The sequence below is a fragment of the Rattus rattus genome, chromosome 6 (assembly GCF_011064425.1).
Source record: "Rattus rattus isolate New Zealand chromosome 6, Rrattus_CSIRO_v1, whole genome shotgun sequence".
NCBI classification, from domain to species: Eukaryota; Metazoa; Chordata; class Mammalia; order Rodentia; family Muridae; genus Rattus; species Rattus rattus.
Genome location: NC_046159.1, coordinates 158889491 through 158906486, shown reverse-complemented (window position 1 = coordinate 158906486; position 16996 = coordinate 158889491). Strand labels below are relative to the sequence as shown.

General features: G+C 39.3%; 1 protein-coding gene across 1 annotated transcript in view; it reads left to right on the top strand.

Moving 5' to 3' along the window:
• Ube3c (ubiquitin protein ligase E3C) overlaps positions 1-16996 on the top strand; it is a 100027-nt gene that overhangs the window by 33983 nt on the left and 49048 nt on the right. Inside the window, exons 11-13 of the mRNA XM_032907206.1 lie at positions 5171-5257; positions 9106-9263; positions 9419-9651. Of these exons, the coding sequence (XP_032763097.1) occupies positions 5171-5257; positions 9106-9263; positions 9419-9651 (478 nt within the window). The remainder of the gene's footprint in view (positions 1-5170; positions 5258-9105; positions 9264-9418; positions 9652-16996) is intronic.

The following is a 16996-nucleotide window of genomic DNA, read 5'->3' as shown; positions in this document are numbered from 1 at the left end:
TTGGGGAGAGGTGCTCAGGGAAGCCAAAAACGGGTCAGATTCTCTGGAGACAGAGGTGGATGTAAGCTACCAGTGTAGCTACTAGGATCTGAACTTAGGTCCTTTGCAAGTGCTCTTAACTTCTGAGTCTTCTTTCACCCTTAGGGTTTTGTTTTCAAGGCAGGCTTGAAGCTTCCCATGCAGCCCAGGTTGGCCCAGAACTCACAAAGTTCTCTGATTCCCAAGTACTCAGCTGTGAGTTGCCAAATTTGGCTGGGAAAGTATGTTTTTAGAGTCTACTAATCTTATAAAAAGAAAGCCAATTAGTTGGAAAGGGAAACTGTCTGGACAAATTATGAGTTTGGTATTGAGTTGTCAATCTAACACAGCTGGGTATTTAAAGATTTTCTTTAAGCTTCTAGTTTGTGTGTGAAGGTTTTCAGTAGCTCATTCAAGATGAACTGTTTTACATTTTTTATTATTTCTGAGGATACTGGGAATTTGCCTATCTCAGAGGTGAATTGTTATAAATCTTATTTTAATACCTCTTGGCCAAGAAGTGATACTGTCATCAGCAAAATGCAAAGAGTGGCATTTCTACTTACATGCTAGAAGGATTGCAGATGTCATCCTATGTTTCTAAAATCTATGAGGCTGCCACAGAGGGGTTTTTTTTGTTTTTTTGTTTTGTTTTGTTTTTTATCTTTATTAATATCCTTATTAACTTGGGTATTTCTTATTTACACTTCGATTGTCATTCCCTTTCCTGGTTTCTGGGCCAACATTCCCTAGCCCCTCCCCCTCCCCCTCTAGCTGGGTGTTCCCCTCCCCATCCTCCCCCCATTACCGCCCGCCCCCCAACAATCACGTTCACTGGGGGTTCAGTCTTGGCAGAACCAAGGGCTTCCCCTTCCACTGGTGCTCTTATTAGGCTGTTCATTGCTACCTATGAGGTTGGAGCCCAGGGTCAGTCTTTGGGTCAGTCTTATTATAGTCTTTGGGTAGTGGCTTAGTCCCTGGAAGTTCTGGTTGCTTGGCATTGTTGTTCATATGGGGTCTCGAGCCCCTTCAAGCTCTTCAGTCCTTTCTCTGATTTCCTTCAACGGTGGTCCCGTTCTCAGTTTAGTGGTTTGCTGCTGGCATTTGCCTATGTATTTGCTGTATTCTGGCTGTGTCTCTCAGGAGAGATCTACATCCGGTTCCTGTCAGCCTGCACTTCTTTGCTTCATCCATCTTATCTAATTGGGTGGCTGTATATGTATGGGCCACATGTGGGGCAGGCTCTGAATGGGTGTTCCTCTGCCTCTGTTTTAAACTTTGCCTCCCTATTCCCTGCCAAGGGTATTCATGTTCCCCTTTTAAAGAAGGAGTGAAGCATTCACATTTTGGTCATCCTTCTTGATTTTCATGTGTTCTGTGCGACTAGGATAATTCAAGCTTTTGAGATAATATCTACTTATCAATGAGTGCATACCATGTGTGTTTTTCTGTGATTGAGTTACCTCACTCAGGATGATATTTTCCAGTTCCATCCATTTGCCTGTGAATTTCATAAAGTCATTGTTTTTGATAGCTGAGTAATATTCCATTGTGTAGATGTACCACATTTTCCGTATCCATTCCTCTGTTGAAGGGCATCTAGGTTCTTTCCAGCTTCTGGCTATTATAAATAAGGCTGCTATGAACATAGTTGAGCATGTGTCTTTGTTATATGTTGGGGCATCTATGCCCAAGAGAGGTATAGCTGGGTCCTCAGGTAGTTCAATGTCCAATTTTCTGAGGAACCTCCAGACTGATTTCCAGAATGGTTGTACCAGTCTGCAATCCCACCAACAATGGAGGAGTGTTCCTCTTTCTCCAGATCCTCGCCAGCATTTGCTGTCACCTTAGTTTTTGATCTTAGCCATTCTCATTGGTGTGAGGTGAAATCTCAGGGTTGTTTTGATTTGCATTTCCCTTATGACTAAAGATGTTGAACATTTCTTTAGGTGTTTCTCAGCCATTCGGCATTCCTCAGCTGTGAATGCCACAGAGGTTTCTTAAGAGGCCAGAGATGCCTTGGGTAAAAGCCATGTCCTTTCTCTATTCACCTCTGTGCTTTCATGTGTCCAGAAGCACTGGTTTGAGTTTGTAAAATTGTTGTTCTTCCCTAATTAACTTACAAGGTTGTTACAATGAATATAGTATAAGATAATCTGTCTCAATACATAGAAAGAATAAGTCACTTCTTTACCTCTTGGGAATAAATCCCTAAAGTAAATTATCTTTAGTAATTTAATTAAAATGTCTAATCGTTTGTTTTATTATCATTGCTCATTGAATAAGTACAAGAATCCCAAAATTAACCTTAAATATAACTTGAACTATGTAGCCATTAAAATGATGTTTCAGAAAGATGTTTAATTTTAGTAGCATTGCCATAAAATGATGTTTAGGAAGAACATCTAGTATAAAAGTATGAACAAGCGTATATAACAGAGCAGAATATTCTTATTATTTCTGAGTGGATGAAGTGAAGTAATTCTTTATCCTTGTTCTGTTTTGACTTTGTTTTTTTCTTTTCAGATAAAACTCAAATGAAACATGCATTTTGAAACAAAATTGGTATACTTTTTAAAATTTTAATTTCTTATGTTTTTGGTTTTAAACCTAGCCTTTAACAGCTGAGCGATCTCTCCATCCCTAAATTTTAATTGCTTAAATTCTTAATTGAATCAATTTTTGATTGAAAAGAAATAAAACACAAAATATTGCCCATTAGAATGTTTTCATGTAGAAAGTTTGTGGGTTTTATTCCCTATTTATTTGGGAATAGCGCCATTTGTATATCATGTAGTGCTTGAGAAAGAAGACAGACAACCTGTGGCAAAGAGTCAGATCTCCTTCCACTATGTAGGTCCTAGGTCCAACTCAGGTTGTCAGGCTTGGTGGCAAGCACTTTTACCTACTGAGCCATCTTATTGGCTCTTTGGAAAGCATATGATAACTACTTTAAACATCTCAGAATCAAGGTGTATTAACATTCCTAATTTAGCTCTAATTTTCAACAGTATGATTTTTTTTCTCTTCATTTTTTGTCATACTGTAGCTCAGACTATCTTAGAACTTATTGTGTGGCTTAGACCAGTATCAAACTTGATGCCAAGCTTTCTTCCCCAATGTTAGAATTACAGACATGAGCTACCATACCCAACCTGCTTTTTACGTTTACCTTTTTCATTTAGTATAGTCTTTTGAAGTAACTTTTTGAGGAAAATAGTCCCAGGAGACAATGTGCTTAAAGGCTTAGTTAGTCTCATGGGTTTTTTTTAATTTGTTGGGTTGTTTGTTTGCTTTGAGACAGAGGATTACTATGTGGCCCTAGCTAGCCTAGAACTTTCTATGTAGACCAGCCTGTCCTCAAACTTACAGAGACCCACTTGCTTCTCCCTCTCAAGTTCTGGGATTAAAGGCATGTACCTCCATGCCTGCCAACATACATAATTTTAACATTTTTCATTGCTTCCATAGGATTTTTTAAGATTTCAGTGTAATTTTGAGTCTCACCCAGGTATTTCTCAATGTGGAGTTAGTCAAGTGTTGATACCACTTCATTATGAACCTTTGAAAGAAGTTTTTATAAGTTTATAATACTTTTGAGGTGGGTAAGATTTCTCTTTCTGATACAACCAGATTGTGAAGGGCACTTGTGATAGATAATCTTAATAGAGCATTGCCACTTCAAGATTTTTATGATTTTTCAGTGTTGGGGAACAGGTTTAATATCCTAATTCTCAGGCAGCCGACATGGCAGACCTTCAGTTCTTTGTGTTTGTTTGTTTGTTTTGGAGACCAAGTTTCTCTGTGTAACAGAGCCCTTGTTGTCCTAGAATTTGCTTTGTAGACCAGGCTGGCCATATTCTTCCCTGGTTGCACTGGTATGTTTGTTTAGACAGGATTTTGTAATCCAGGTTGGTCACAAATTTATGAACACTAGGCTAGCCTCAAATTGCAAATCTGCATGCCCCTGCTTCCCAAATTGCGGAGATTAAAGTGTGTGCCACAACCCTACCTGGTTTCACTGTTTTGTTTTGTTTTTATGAAATTTTAATTTTGATTGTATGTGTGTACATGGTGTGTATGGTAAAGCACTTAACCACTGAACTATCTCTTCAGTTACATTAACATTCCTGCAAAATTTAGTCAATTAAGTATAATCAATTGAAACATCTTTCACTAGCATAAATTGTGGTACAGATTACTAGTTTTTTTCGTTTTTTTGTTTTGTTTTTTGTTACTTGTTTTTTAATCACCACACTTTCCACAGGAGGAACAAGAGGCATCTGGAAAGTCTCTGGGCAGGTGGTTTGGTTCTAAGATGGTCAAGCAGAATTAACTCTGTGCTTGCTCTGCCACAAACTGACTTGTGGATATTTGGATTCTCTGCCTCTTGCTTTGTATGTTAGGCTCAGTGTATGATAGGAACAGAGGAGCCATAGAAAGGACATGAGATTACAGTGTTGATATTTAAAATAAACATTCTTCTCTTGTGATAGTGCTGCCTTTACACTTTTATCTCATGTTCATTCCTATTGTATCTTTAATTCCATTGTAAAAAAAAAAAAAACCATTGTTTCATTGTGCTTACTCATCCAGTTATTTTCCTATTTTGTTCTAACATGCAAGTAATTCAAATTCCTGTCTTACCAACATGTTTTTCTACCATCATAAGTCTGTGTTTTTGTTGATTTCATCTCATGTGGGGTTTGTATTTTTAGATTTAAATTTTGTTTTCTGTGTTTTTTGTTTGTTTGTTTCTGAGACAAGGTCTCATGTAACCATGACTGGCCTTGAATACTTGGTCTTTCTTCTTCCCAACTCCTAGGATTAAAAGTATTACTGTATTTTAGTAAGCCATATTGTGAAGAGGGCAGCCTAAGCTTGAGTGAAAGTAGCCATATGTCCTCAGGGCTGCTGGATCTTGGACCCAGTCTCAGGGCAATAGATGAGAGCCAGGCCATCCTGCAGTTGAGGTACATGACTCTTTTCATTTCTTTACCAATGGGATCTATGTCAGATGTGAGCTTTTGTGTATTAATATGAGTTCTCTAAATTGTGTACTGTCTTTACTGTATAGTTGTATAGCATTGTTTTTCTAAGTAATGATTTAAGTGAATAATTTCTTACTCTTCTGTTTTTCTTTTCTTTTCAGGCTTCTCTACAGTTTAGCCTTCAATGCCAGGTTTTTGAGGCACCTCTGGTTTCTCATCTCTTCGATGACAACACAGATGATCACAGGGTATGTGCTACACAGGCTTACAGATTGAGCCTAAGAGCATGGAAAGTGTCAACCTAAAAAAAGGGTTGTAACTAATTACTGCTTACTCTTGTTCTGTCATGTTAGAAAGGTGTATTCTGAATGGCCTTAATTCACAAATACATACCCTCTACCCCACCCCACCCCAAAAGAAAAATTAGTGCCTAATTTTACAGTTAGATTATCTGTAAACATTTTTTTTTTTTTTTTTTTTTTGGTTCTTTTTTTTGGGGTTGGGGTCCGACCCCAGGGCCTTGCGCTTCCTAGGTAAGGGCTCTCCCACTGAGCTAAATCCCCAGCCCCTGTAAACATTATTAGAATGTGGCTTTATCTGAAGGGAAATTTTATTTTCAAAAATTCAAACACTGGCGTTTTTCTTTTTGAAAATTTATTTCAGTTTATGTGTGTAGGTGTTTTACCTGCATATATGATTGTATACCACATGTGTAACTTATACCCGTAGAAGTCAGAAGAGGATATTGAATCTCCTGAAGCTGGTTGTTGTTAGCTGCCTTGTGGATACTGGGAATTGAACCCCAGTCTTTGGAAGAGCAGCTAATGCTGCTAACTGATAAACCATCTTACCAATTCCTGATCCCCTGACCTTTTTTTTTTTTCTTCAAATAAAGCAAAAAGAAGCAGGGTTTTACTTAGTGCAGCTAGCTAGTAGCTTGAAACTTTAAAGTCCTGTGTTAGCTTCTAGAGTACTAGGACTATGGGTGTGCACCCCTTATATCCAGAAAAAGCCCTTAATGGTAAGGAAATTTCCTTTAATGCTTTTATGTTTAATTGAATCTTAATGATTCTTATGTGAATAAGAGTTTTTCTCAGCTCACTGTGGCTAGTGACACTCATGAAGGCTGAGTGACTCATCTGGAATCAACAAAGACTAGAGACACCTAGGTTAGATTCATACTTAGAAATTTAAAATAAGAAGTTTTGGTACATTTTAATTCTTCTGACTTGACCTTTACTTTCATGAACAACTGTTTACTTAGGGCAAGAGGAGATTGGAGATCATTAGAACAGGAAATTATCATTGACCTATGAGTACCCCAGCTTAGCAACAGAGATACTGGTATGGTCTGTTTGATAATTTTCTGTTTGTTTATGACATTTGTCTTTTGGTGAGGAAATGGAGTCATGATGTGTGAAAGAAAAACGATACTGTTAATTACATTAAATTATTAATACTATTTTACAGTGGATAAGGTTGGAGGTTTTTTAAAGCAAATTTTAAAAGGCAGTTGAGAATTTTGAATTTGTTGCTTATTTAGTTTATTAAATAACTTCCTTCCAGGAACCTAAGCAATGTATTAATATATTCCCACTTAACACCTTATCATACTACTTTCAAGAGCAAAATTAAAAATGAAACACCTGATATTTTGAAAATGACAGTAAATTTAGTTTGAAGATAGTTTCACAGCAAGACTAGCTCAGCAGGTCCCAAGACCTTTGTCAGACTTGGGAGTCCGCCTCATCATCTCATTAGTAGCCAAGAGGTTCCAGACCCAACTGAGATGCAGTCTGTCCCTCACTCCAAGCATACAAATCTAGGGGTAGGCAGATGTTTTTAGTGGGTTTGTTTTGTTTTTCTAAATGGGGTTTCCCTGTTTAACAGCCCTAGCTGTCCTGGAACACTCTCTATGGAGGGCTGGCCTTGAATTCATAGAGATCCACCTGCCCTTTCCTCCCAAGTGCATGGCCCACTGGCAGATGATTTGCAAGCCATGGTCTTATTCCAAGTGTGTTCTTTCCAATATTTCCCATTGAAACGAGGCCGTTTGGTTTCTGGCTTACTGAAGTTGAAGCAACTGGCAGCCAGCAAACAGACCACTGTTCACCAAAGGTAGCCACAGACTACTTCACTGTGATCACTGCACTGAGGGACTTAGAGTGTCTGTAACAGGAGATTATTCAGCAGGAAAAGCTGAAAACTCTTTAATGAGGAGAGGGACTATTCTCCACAGACAGGTGCAAATCCTTATTCTGAGGGTGGTCACAGGTGGCAGGGATTCATATGAAGTTCCATTGGTTATCTGTTATTCAACTAGCTTTTGGTGTCATACCTATCAACCTTAAATTGTAGACTCTTTGGTTCCAAGTCTCTTGAGATTGACTTGATTTCAGAAGGATAATTGAGTAGATGTTTCTAAGTGTCTTGTGTTTCATTTGTCCCTGGCTGCAGGGTGCACTGGTAACTCTTCTTCCAAATTCTACTTTCCATCATTCAAGTGAAAATAATTAACTTCTTTTGCTCACCTCATGAAATTAAGGAAAGAACAAATAAGTTAATGCTGGTTAACAGCATTGTTTGCCTGTATGATTTCGAGGTGGCTTACGGTAATGTAAGGACCAGGATTCACAGCAGGAGTGATTTTTCAGTGCTAATCACTGCTTAAATGTGGAAAATACTGGCCACACAGCAACTGTATAACACTTGTTCTCTTACATATTACATACTCCTTAGTTATGTGATTTTTGTGGCTCTGCATTGATAGGCCTGAGATCTAAAGGGTTATGACCATTATCTTTACTAATATCAAAAATATATGGCAGTGAATTAATTACTTTTGTGTGTCTCAGGAGAATTTTTGTAAGTGGCTTCGTAGCACAGTAAGGACTCACTTAGAAAGTATATGCTGGGTTCTCTTCTCGTCGGGTTGGGCAGGAGACGAAACCACTGTTATACATGCTTAAGTCAGCTCTCAGCTTTCCTGACTTTGGTAGTGGAGTAGGACAGTATTTCTGTCTGCATGGAGGCAGTACCCAAGGAGCCTGGAAGACGGCATTGGCTCCTTTGAGAGTGGAGTTACAGATTGTTGTGAGCTGCAGAGAGCTCCTGTTCTCATTCTAGACCTTTTCCTGAAGGCAGCATCAGGCAGATGCCTCATCTGCATCTACTTCACTCACCAACCCAAACCCTAGCACCCCCAACCCCTGGTAAGAACAGGCAGATGTCTACTCTGCCATCCTGCATGTATGGTGTTAGTTTCTCCAACTTCATTCCTGCTCCTGTCTCCAAATACAACTTTTGGGAGCTGGGAGTGGTGCTGCAGACCTTCAATCCCAGCAGAGGTAGGTAGATCTCTTAAATCCCAGGACAGTCAGGGCTATCTTGTCTCCAAAAAACACCCATAACTTTTGTGGACAATATCTACAGAGAGTCTAAAGGGGTGTAATAGATACCCATGAGTTTATCTGCAGGTCTCATTGCAAAGGGCACACAGTGCTTTCTTGTTTGGAAAGAGCTATGTGTTCCATATGACAGACTTCCATGAGAGAGAAAGGAACCAATCACAGCTTGTAGCAACTGAAAGTTTTCTACAGGCAGGCAAGGGAGCTACTTATAAACATGGACAGAAGAAGCAAGGCCCCAAGGAGTGGAAGATGAAGGTTCTAATTTGGCTTCAAAGTAGAGGTGTAATAAACCTACCTGTAAGCAGGGGCTAGGTAAAATGTTCTGTCCTGCTGCATATATTGGTATCTGTTAAATGGAAGTTGAGGGAGAGGGGATAGTTTCCATGCAGGAACCAAATCTTCATCTCCAACTCTCCAGCGCTTTGGCCTGGGACTCTGTCCACTCTCAGTAACTGCCTTTTTCCACAGGTGGCAGGGACAGGCACACATCAGAAAGGCTGGTCTGGTGGTCTCTCTTGTCTTCTCTGGTGCCAGTTACTAACTTGTGTTGTCTCTGGGGGAACTTTTCCTTTTTTAAGTAGTTTCTTTGTTGATGTAAATTTATTTTCATTGAGTATATTATCTGATGTCTTAATTCCTAAGCCTCATCTTAAAAGCTGTTTTGTTTTTCCCTGCCTTTCCTTTAGGTCTATGGTGCCGTTGCTTCAGGTGATATCAAGGGGTTCGCCCATGTCTTTTGAAGATTCTAGTCGAATCATCCCACTCTTTTACCTCTTCAGCTCCTTGTTCAGTCATTCACTGATTTCCATACATGACAACGAATTTTTCGGTGACCCCATAGAAGGTAAGAATTTTGAAAAATGGGTTTGATGGCCTATCAGTTTTTAAGGGTAATTGAAAGGCTTTTTTTCTTTTTTCTATTTCTTTTCCCTTTGCTGTGTGTAGTGAAAAAAACAAAACAAAACAAAAAACCACTGGTTGAAGATTGTGTTGTTTTAGTTGTAGGTCAGAGACAATTATCCATGATGCCTTTCACTCTGGAGGAGTTAATCCTGCTGTCAAGATGCCTTCGAGATGCCTGCTTGGGGATCATCAAGCTAGCATATCCAGAAACAAAGCCGGAAGTTCGGGAAGAATATGTCACCGCATTTCAGAGTATTGGGGTCACTACTAATTCTGAGATGCAACAGTGCATACAGATGGAACAGAAACGATGGGTTCAGTTGTTCAAGGTACGTGGCATGTCAGAATGGATCCAGCACAGATTTGTTTTTGTTTAGTTTCTTTTAGAAGAATAGAAATTTGGAGGTTGGTTTTAGGCATAATTTTAATCTACAAAACCTTTAAAGAAAAACCTTATCTTTATTTTATATCTGATTCATTTTAAAGCATTGCTTTTGTGCTTTTGAAATGGCTCATTAAATAAAGGTTCTTTCTACCAAACCTGGAGACCTGAACTAAGTCCTGTATCACACACAGTAAAAGGAGAAAACTGACTCTCAAACATTGTCTTCTGACTTTTTAGCAGAAGGTGAAAAACAAAACCCTCATAGTTATCAATATGTAAAATGTCTTAAGGCTATCCTTGACAAGCTAAAACAGTAATAAAGGGGTTTGGGGATTTAGCTCAGTGGTAGAGCACTTGCCTAGCAAGCACAAGGCCCTGGGTTCGGTCCCCAGCTCTGAAAAAAAGAAAAGAAAAAAAAAAAAAAGTAATAAAAAATTTTAAGTGTTTTCATTTTTATTTTTCATTAAAAGAAAAATCTTGGTAAAAATTATTTTTAATCTTTTATAAGATGGAATCAAAAAGGTAGAATGAGTCAGTTTTTAATGCATGCTGTATATAAATTACTCCAGAATGAATTCATTTCTAACAATGGAAAAAAAAAGTTATGGGGTACCATGGCTGGAATGCTGGCAAGAGTGGGTGATGAGGTTTAAAAAAAAAAAAAAAGAGCAGGAAAAAGGTGCTTGACTCTGACCCCTATGCAATTTCTGCTGCAAACACATCTAGTCAGCTAAAATTGCTCGTTAAAGGGGAGCAGAAGAAATGCATCTTCCAAATTGAATGCTAGATTTACAGGCCGTTTAATACCAGCGACCTCTCAAACACTAATGTTCCATGAGAGTCATCAGCTGTCCCTTCAGGTCTTTTATCACTGCTTTTGTCAAGCTATCTGTTTAATTGAAAGAAGTTAATTGAATGAAAATGATCAACTAAGTTTGTATTAATATTGCTAATGGAACTTTCTTCTTGGCCATGTTTGGAGAACGATGTCAAGCTAGACTTTAGGAAAGACCCATTAATGCTTGCACTTAACCTGATGGGCTAATTAAGGACTGCTTATTCATCTTACAAGTCCATGAGAGTCTCTCTGCAGCCCATTCTGCCTGATTTTACAACACATTTCACTTAGAAGCATAAGCATTAGCAGTAGTGAGAGTAACTGATAATGTTTTGATTGCACAAATACAGGCCTAATGCATCACTGAATTCATAATTTGTGCAGACTGGTGTGATACATGTTTGCACAATTTATTTTAATCACCTTTTTCTCTGTATTTCTAAGTAAACCTTAAAAGTTGCCTGCTGAGCCCTTCCTTGAAGATGGGCTATCTTGCACCTTTTCTAGCTGTCTAGAATAAACTATCTCACCTACTTCAGACTTGGAATGCTTGTGTAAGTGTTCATGGATTTGAACCATATGGTAACATGTATGTTTTCTTATCTATGGGTAATTAAGCTCTGGGTTCTTTGCTAGTAACACTTCCCTTAATGTAGGACACCAGGTTTTGTGTACACTGGAAGATAAAATTTTACTGTTCCTACTGGATATTTTATAATTTTGTATGACAGTCTTTGGGGCTTAGAAATATCTGAAATTAATAATACTACATGAGATTTTTTTTTATCCTGATCTTATTTTGTTTTGCTTAAACATTAAATAAAGATTTTGTGGAGCCAAATGCAATAATGCATGCTAGTGATCCCAGCTCTCAGCTTGCTAAGAATGATTTACAAGTGCTCTAGTGAGTTCAAGGTGAATTAAGCAAGACCCTGTCTCAGGGAAGAGGTAGGAAATCCTGCTTGGTACGTCTTTGTGTCTGACTACCACATTTAATGGGCCCTAGCAAAGGCAGTAGGTCAGGGAGGCAGGCCCATCTACATGCATTGTGTGCTATGGTAGATGATTCTTGCTCTCTGTTGTATATGGAAGTGAAAGAGAAAGATTGAACTCAGGGCTTTGTAAGCATAGACTGTGCTACATCTAAAATCCTAACACTTTGCTTTTTTTTTTTTTTTTAAATATTTATTTTATACATATGAGTATACTGTAACTGTCTTCAGACACACCAGAAGAGGGCATCAGATCCCATCACAAATGGTTGTGAGCCACCATGTGGTTGCTTGGAATTGAACTCAGGACCTCTGGAAGAGCAGTCAGTGCTCTTAACCGCTGAGCCATCTCCCCAACCTTCCCCCACTTTTTTTGATATGGGATGGGTTTAGCTTTTTAAATTGTGTTTTAACAAAGACCTTTGACCTTAGAATAGAAAGAACATGTACCCCACCAATTTTACACCACCTGCTAGACTCTATAGTCTAGAAATCATACAAACCAGTATGACTCATGAGTGATGATCAGCTGCTGTTAGTGTTTCTTTCTTTCTTTTTTTTTTTCTTTTTTTCATTTTTTCTTTTTTTCGGAGCTGGGGACCGAACCCAGAGCCTTGTGCTTGCTAGGCAAGCGCTCTACCACTGAGCTAAATCCCCACCCCACTGCTAGTGTTTCTTATAGGAGAAAATGACATTTATATCAAATAGGGTGTTGTCACTTTTTCCTAAAAGCAAGCATTGTCTGTCTGTTCAGTGGTAGTGATTCTGTATGGGAGGTGTTAACTGTTGTCCCTGTACAATGTCTGTACCATTTATGTGTACTTCAGTACCAAATTAATTTGAAGCATTCACAGTAAAATCACCAAAGGGGGTAAAAAGCATTTGCCATTAATTTCTTGCTTTTTGTTGACTGACAGAATTGCAAACACTGAGGCTAGGCTTTTTACTTCAGAGCAGACCATTTTCATTTTCCAGTCTAAGACCATCTTGAATTGAGAGGCTTTGTTGACTGGTTACAGAACATAGAATCTAATTGCTCAAAGTCATCTTTACTTGTCACCTTAGGAACTGAGATCCATTTCTAACCTCTGCACCAACACAGTTAAAACATGTAATGCATTTATCAACTTTATAAGCTTCTTCTTTTTTTTTTTTTTTTTTTTTTTTTTTTTTTTTATTTTTTTTTTTTTTTTTTTTTTTAAAGATTTATTTATTTATTTTATGTATGTGAGTACACTGTAGCTGTCTTCAGATACACCAGAAGAGGGCATCAGATCTTATTACAGATGGTTGTGAGCCACCATGTGGTTGCTGGGATTTGAACTCAGGACCTCAGGAAGAGCAGTCGGTGCTCTTAACCACTGAGCCATCTCTCCAGCCCCCTATAAGCTTCTTCTTGAAGTATAATTTATGGCTATAATCACTTTAACCCCATGGAGAAGCAGGAAAACTTACTTGCTATATCTTTGTACTTGGCTACCACATTTAATGGGCCTTAGCAAAGACAGTGGGTCAAGAAAGCAGACACATCTATATACATTGCCACATAGAAAGGAGAGTGTGCTAGATGATTCTTAACCTCTTGATTGTTGCTTTATATTTTCCATTTGAAAGAAAAAAATATTCTGGGTGTGGTAATGAACCTGGTACATCTCAACATTTGGAAGACTGAAGCAGGAAGATTGTGAGTTTCAGGCCAACCTGAAATCTGTACACATTTCTTAAAACCTAAGGCCAGTTTAGTCATGGGACAGAAAAACAAAATTGAAACTTGACTTTTAGCTTCCTCTCTGCTAACTAGCCCTCATACTATATATAGACTTAGTCAAAAGGGCATATCCTGTGCCATAGTGGGAAAGCTACTGCTCTTTGCTAACTGAACATAATGTATAAAATCACATTACCGGGGTTGGGGATTTAGCTCAGTGGTAGAGTGCTTGCCTAGCAAGCCCAAGGCTCTGGGTTCAGTCCTCAGCTCCAGGAAAAAAAAAATCACATTACCTTTTAAATACCAGCCTATAGAATAGTGCTGTTGTCAGCTTTGGTCAGAAAGCTTCTCGTTGCAGTGATCAGCAATTAGTTCCAGAGACTTATAACTGGCCAAATTACTAAGAATAAATGACTCATAAATGGGACAACCATACCTGTCTTAGGGTTTCTATTGCTGTGAAGAGACACTATGACCATAACAACTCTTATAAAGGAAAACATTTAATATGGGGCTGACTTACAGTTTAGAGTTTTAGTTTTGAGTTTTGCCATTATTGTCGTGGCATGCAGGTGCTAGAGAAGTAGCTGGGAGTTCTACATTCACATCAGAAGGCATCAAGAAGGGAGTGCCACTTGGGCCTGGCTTGAGTATTTGAAACTTCAAAGCGTACCCACAGTAACACACTTCCTCCAACAAAGCCACACCTACTCTAACATACCTCCTAATAGTGCCACTCCCTGTGGGTCTATGGGGGCCATCTTCATTCAACCCATCACAATATCCAAGGCTGTGGCAAGAAAGGGAATAGGTGTGGAATGCTGATTTTTCAGGCATGATGTGGCTGCTACATTTTTTTAAAAATTATTTATTTATTTTATGTTGTGAGTACACTGTAGCTTTCTTCAGACTCATCAGAAGAGGGAATCGTATCCCATTACAGATGGTTGTGAGCCACCATGTGGTTGCTAGGAATTGAACTCAAGACCTCTGGAAGAGCAGTCTGTGCTTTTAACTGCTGAGCCATCTCTCCAAACCTGGCTGCTGCACTCTTGAACTCATATCAGCTATGCTTGTCTTCACAGTGTTAGGTCCTTCAATAACCTATCATTGAATGGGTAGGGCTCCTGAGATAAGATTTAAAATAGGCAATTCATGAAAGGGAGAAAAATTTCCTTCACTGTTATAGCCACTGGTAAGGTGCTCATGATTCTGTAACCTATCATCTGTGCTCCTGTTAACAACTGTAACAAATCTTGCTGGAATACACACACTCACACTCCCCCCCTCCTCTCTCTCTCTTGCGCGCGCGCTAAATCCCCAACCCCTACTTATATTTTTTTAAAAGTTGTTTCATATTTATGTGAAATTAGCACTTGAAGATGGTATAAATGATATGTGTTTACACATTTATTTGGGGGAGGAACATGCTACAGCACATGTATGAAGGTTACAATACAGCTTGTGAGAATTGGTTCTCTGTGGGTCCATGTTCTGCCTCACCGCAATTGCGGTTTATGAACATAGCTGGGGAGGTGTTAGGCTACAAATATAGCCTAAGATGGGTACCCCAGCCTGGATGAGAAATAGGAAGGCAGGCTGATGTTCCCAAACTCCTGGATACCCAGACACTGCTGTGAACCACAAGGAGTCAGGATTGAGCAGTGGATTGGCATTGAACCTGGGGCCCAGAATCTGGTTTAAGTCAGGGGTGAGTTGTCTGGAGTGCGGAGAGGTCTTCTGTAGGAGACTTAGGTTACATGGCTCTATATGACGAAGGCTTTCCCCCACATCAGTTCTTGATGAGTCCTTACTTGTTCAAAGTGTTTATTGATAGTGGAAAATAGTTGTATACTTACTCAGGGTGGACCAGAGATTAAATATCTTTTTCAGGAAGGAATGTCCAAGAAGGACACTTATGGGCTAAACCCTAGGGGTCAGCCCATCTAGATACCTCATTAGTATGCAGAACTTTGTGCTCTGTGCTACCTGGCTTCCTGATCCTCATGTTGGATGTCATGATCACATGCTCCAGGACAGGATCCTGGTAGGGAGTAGATGAAATGCCTACTGTTCTCAGATATGAGAATTTACTGTGGTTTCTGAATCTATTCAACCTTCCCAGTTTTTGCCTGATGACACAGTTCCACTTGCCTCACAGTTCTCTACTTCTGTCATGTGGTTCCTTGGGAATTAAGCTCTTGTCAATCTTGGTAGTAAGCATCTTTATTTACTGAGTAATCTTGCCAGCTCTACAAAGCATATTTCTAGATTTTTTTTTTTTGTTTTAGATAGTACTGGTAGATTTCTTTAATCTTACCAATTACTTTTGATCCCAGATCAATTCCTGAAAACTCTCAGGTCCCTAGGTAATTTGTAGGCCATCTTCCAAAGGAGCTAAAGCTAAAGGAGTATGCCAAAGCAGAGCTAATGCTTTAAGAACATTGAAAGGATACACATAGCTGTGATGTTGCAGTTGGAGAGAATGGCCAACCTGAGAATTACACCAAATAGGAGACTGTAGAAAATTGATCAGCTCTAGAGGCACAGGCACGGTATGTGGGGAAAAATAGAGATTTATTAGGATGCTGATTCACTCACATCTTTCATGTGGTATTTCTCAGAAAAACTAATTCAACATAGTAACAAGATGAGCTTCATTACAGCCCATGTGAGCTATACACTGCCAGGATTCTGTCTTAAAAATTCTAGCCAAGGGACTAAAGAGATGCTTAATGGTTTTGAACACTTGTTCCTCTTGCAAAGGACCCAGGTTCAGTTTCTAAGCCCCACAAGGTATCTCACAACCACCTATAACTTGAACTCCAGGAGATCATGTGCTGTCTTCTGACTCCCAAGGATACCAGTGCACGCATGGTGCGCATGCACACATGCAGCTAAAACACTCATGCACATAAAATAAATCTAAAGAGGGTGCTATGAAAAAAAAGAATTCCAAAATGTGGTCACGCAGGCATGTAATCATTGACACTTAGGAATTAGCAGGAGGATGTAGACTGAGCTGTATGAGACCTTGCTTGAAAAAAAAAATAGAAAACAGTTTTACTCAGTTTATAATAAGTAAGTGTGTGGGTAATGTGTTGTGTGGTAGCTACCCCTAGAGACAGAAGAGGGCATCAGATCCCCTGGAGCTAGAATTAGAAGTGTTTGTGAGCCACTTTATATGAGTGCTGTGACTGAACTTGGATCCTTTACAAGAAAAGGGAGTCATTCTTAATCATTGAGCCATCTCTCCATTCCTCAGACCCTAGCTTCTTGGGCTGCTTTGCTGTGCTGTGCTGTGCTGTGCTGTGTGTGCTGTGCTGTGCTGTGCTTTGCTGTGCTGTGCTGTGCTGTGCTGTGCTGTGCTGTGCTGTGCTGTGCTGTGCTGTGCTTTGCTTTGCTTTGCTTTGCTTTGCTTTGCTTTGTGTTTTCCTCCTCTTTGGTTTTTCAAAGTAGGGTTTCTTTGTGTTACCCTTACTGTCTTGGAATTCTATAGACAAATCTGGCCTTGAACTAGCAGATCCACCTGCCTCTGTCTCCCTGGTTCTGGGATCAAAGGTATGCGACAGCACCCTGTGACTCACAGGTTCCCTTCTTCTAGGAGAGAACTGACCTTTGTTTATTTGTTTGTTTGTTTGTTTGTTTGTTTCAAGACAAGGTCACCTGACCTCATTTTTAAAGAGTGTGTACACTTAACGTTGCTTTTCTGTTTCTTTTGGTAATCAACTGGTTCTTCCAGCATGTTCTT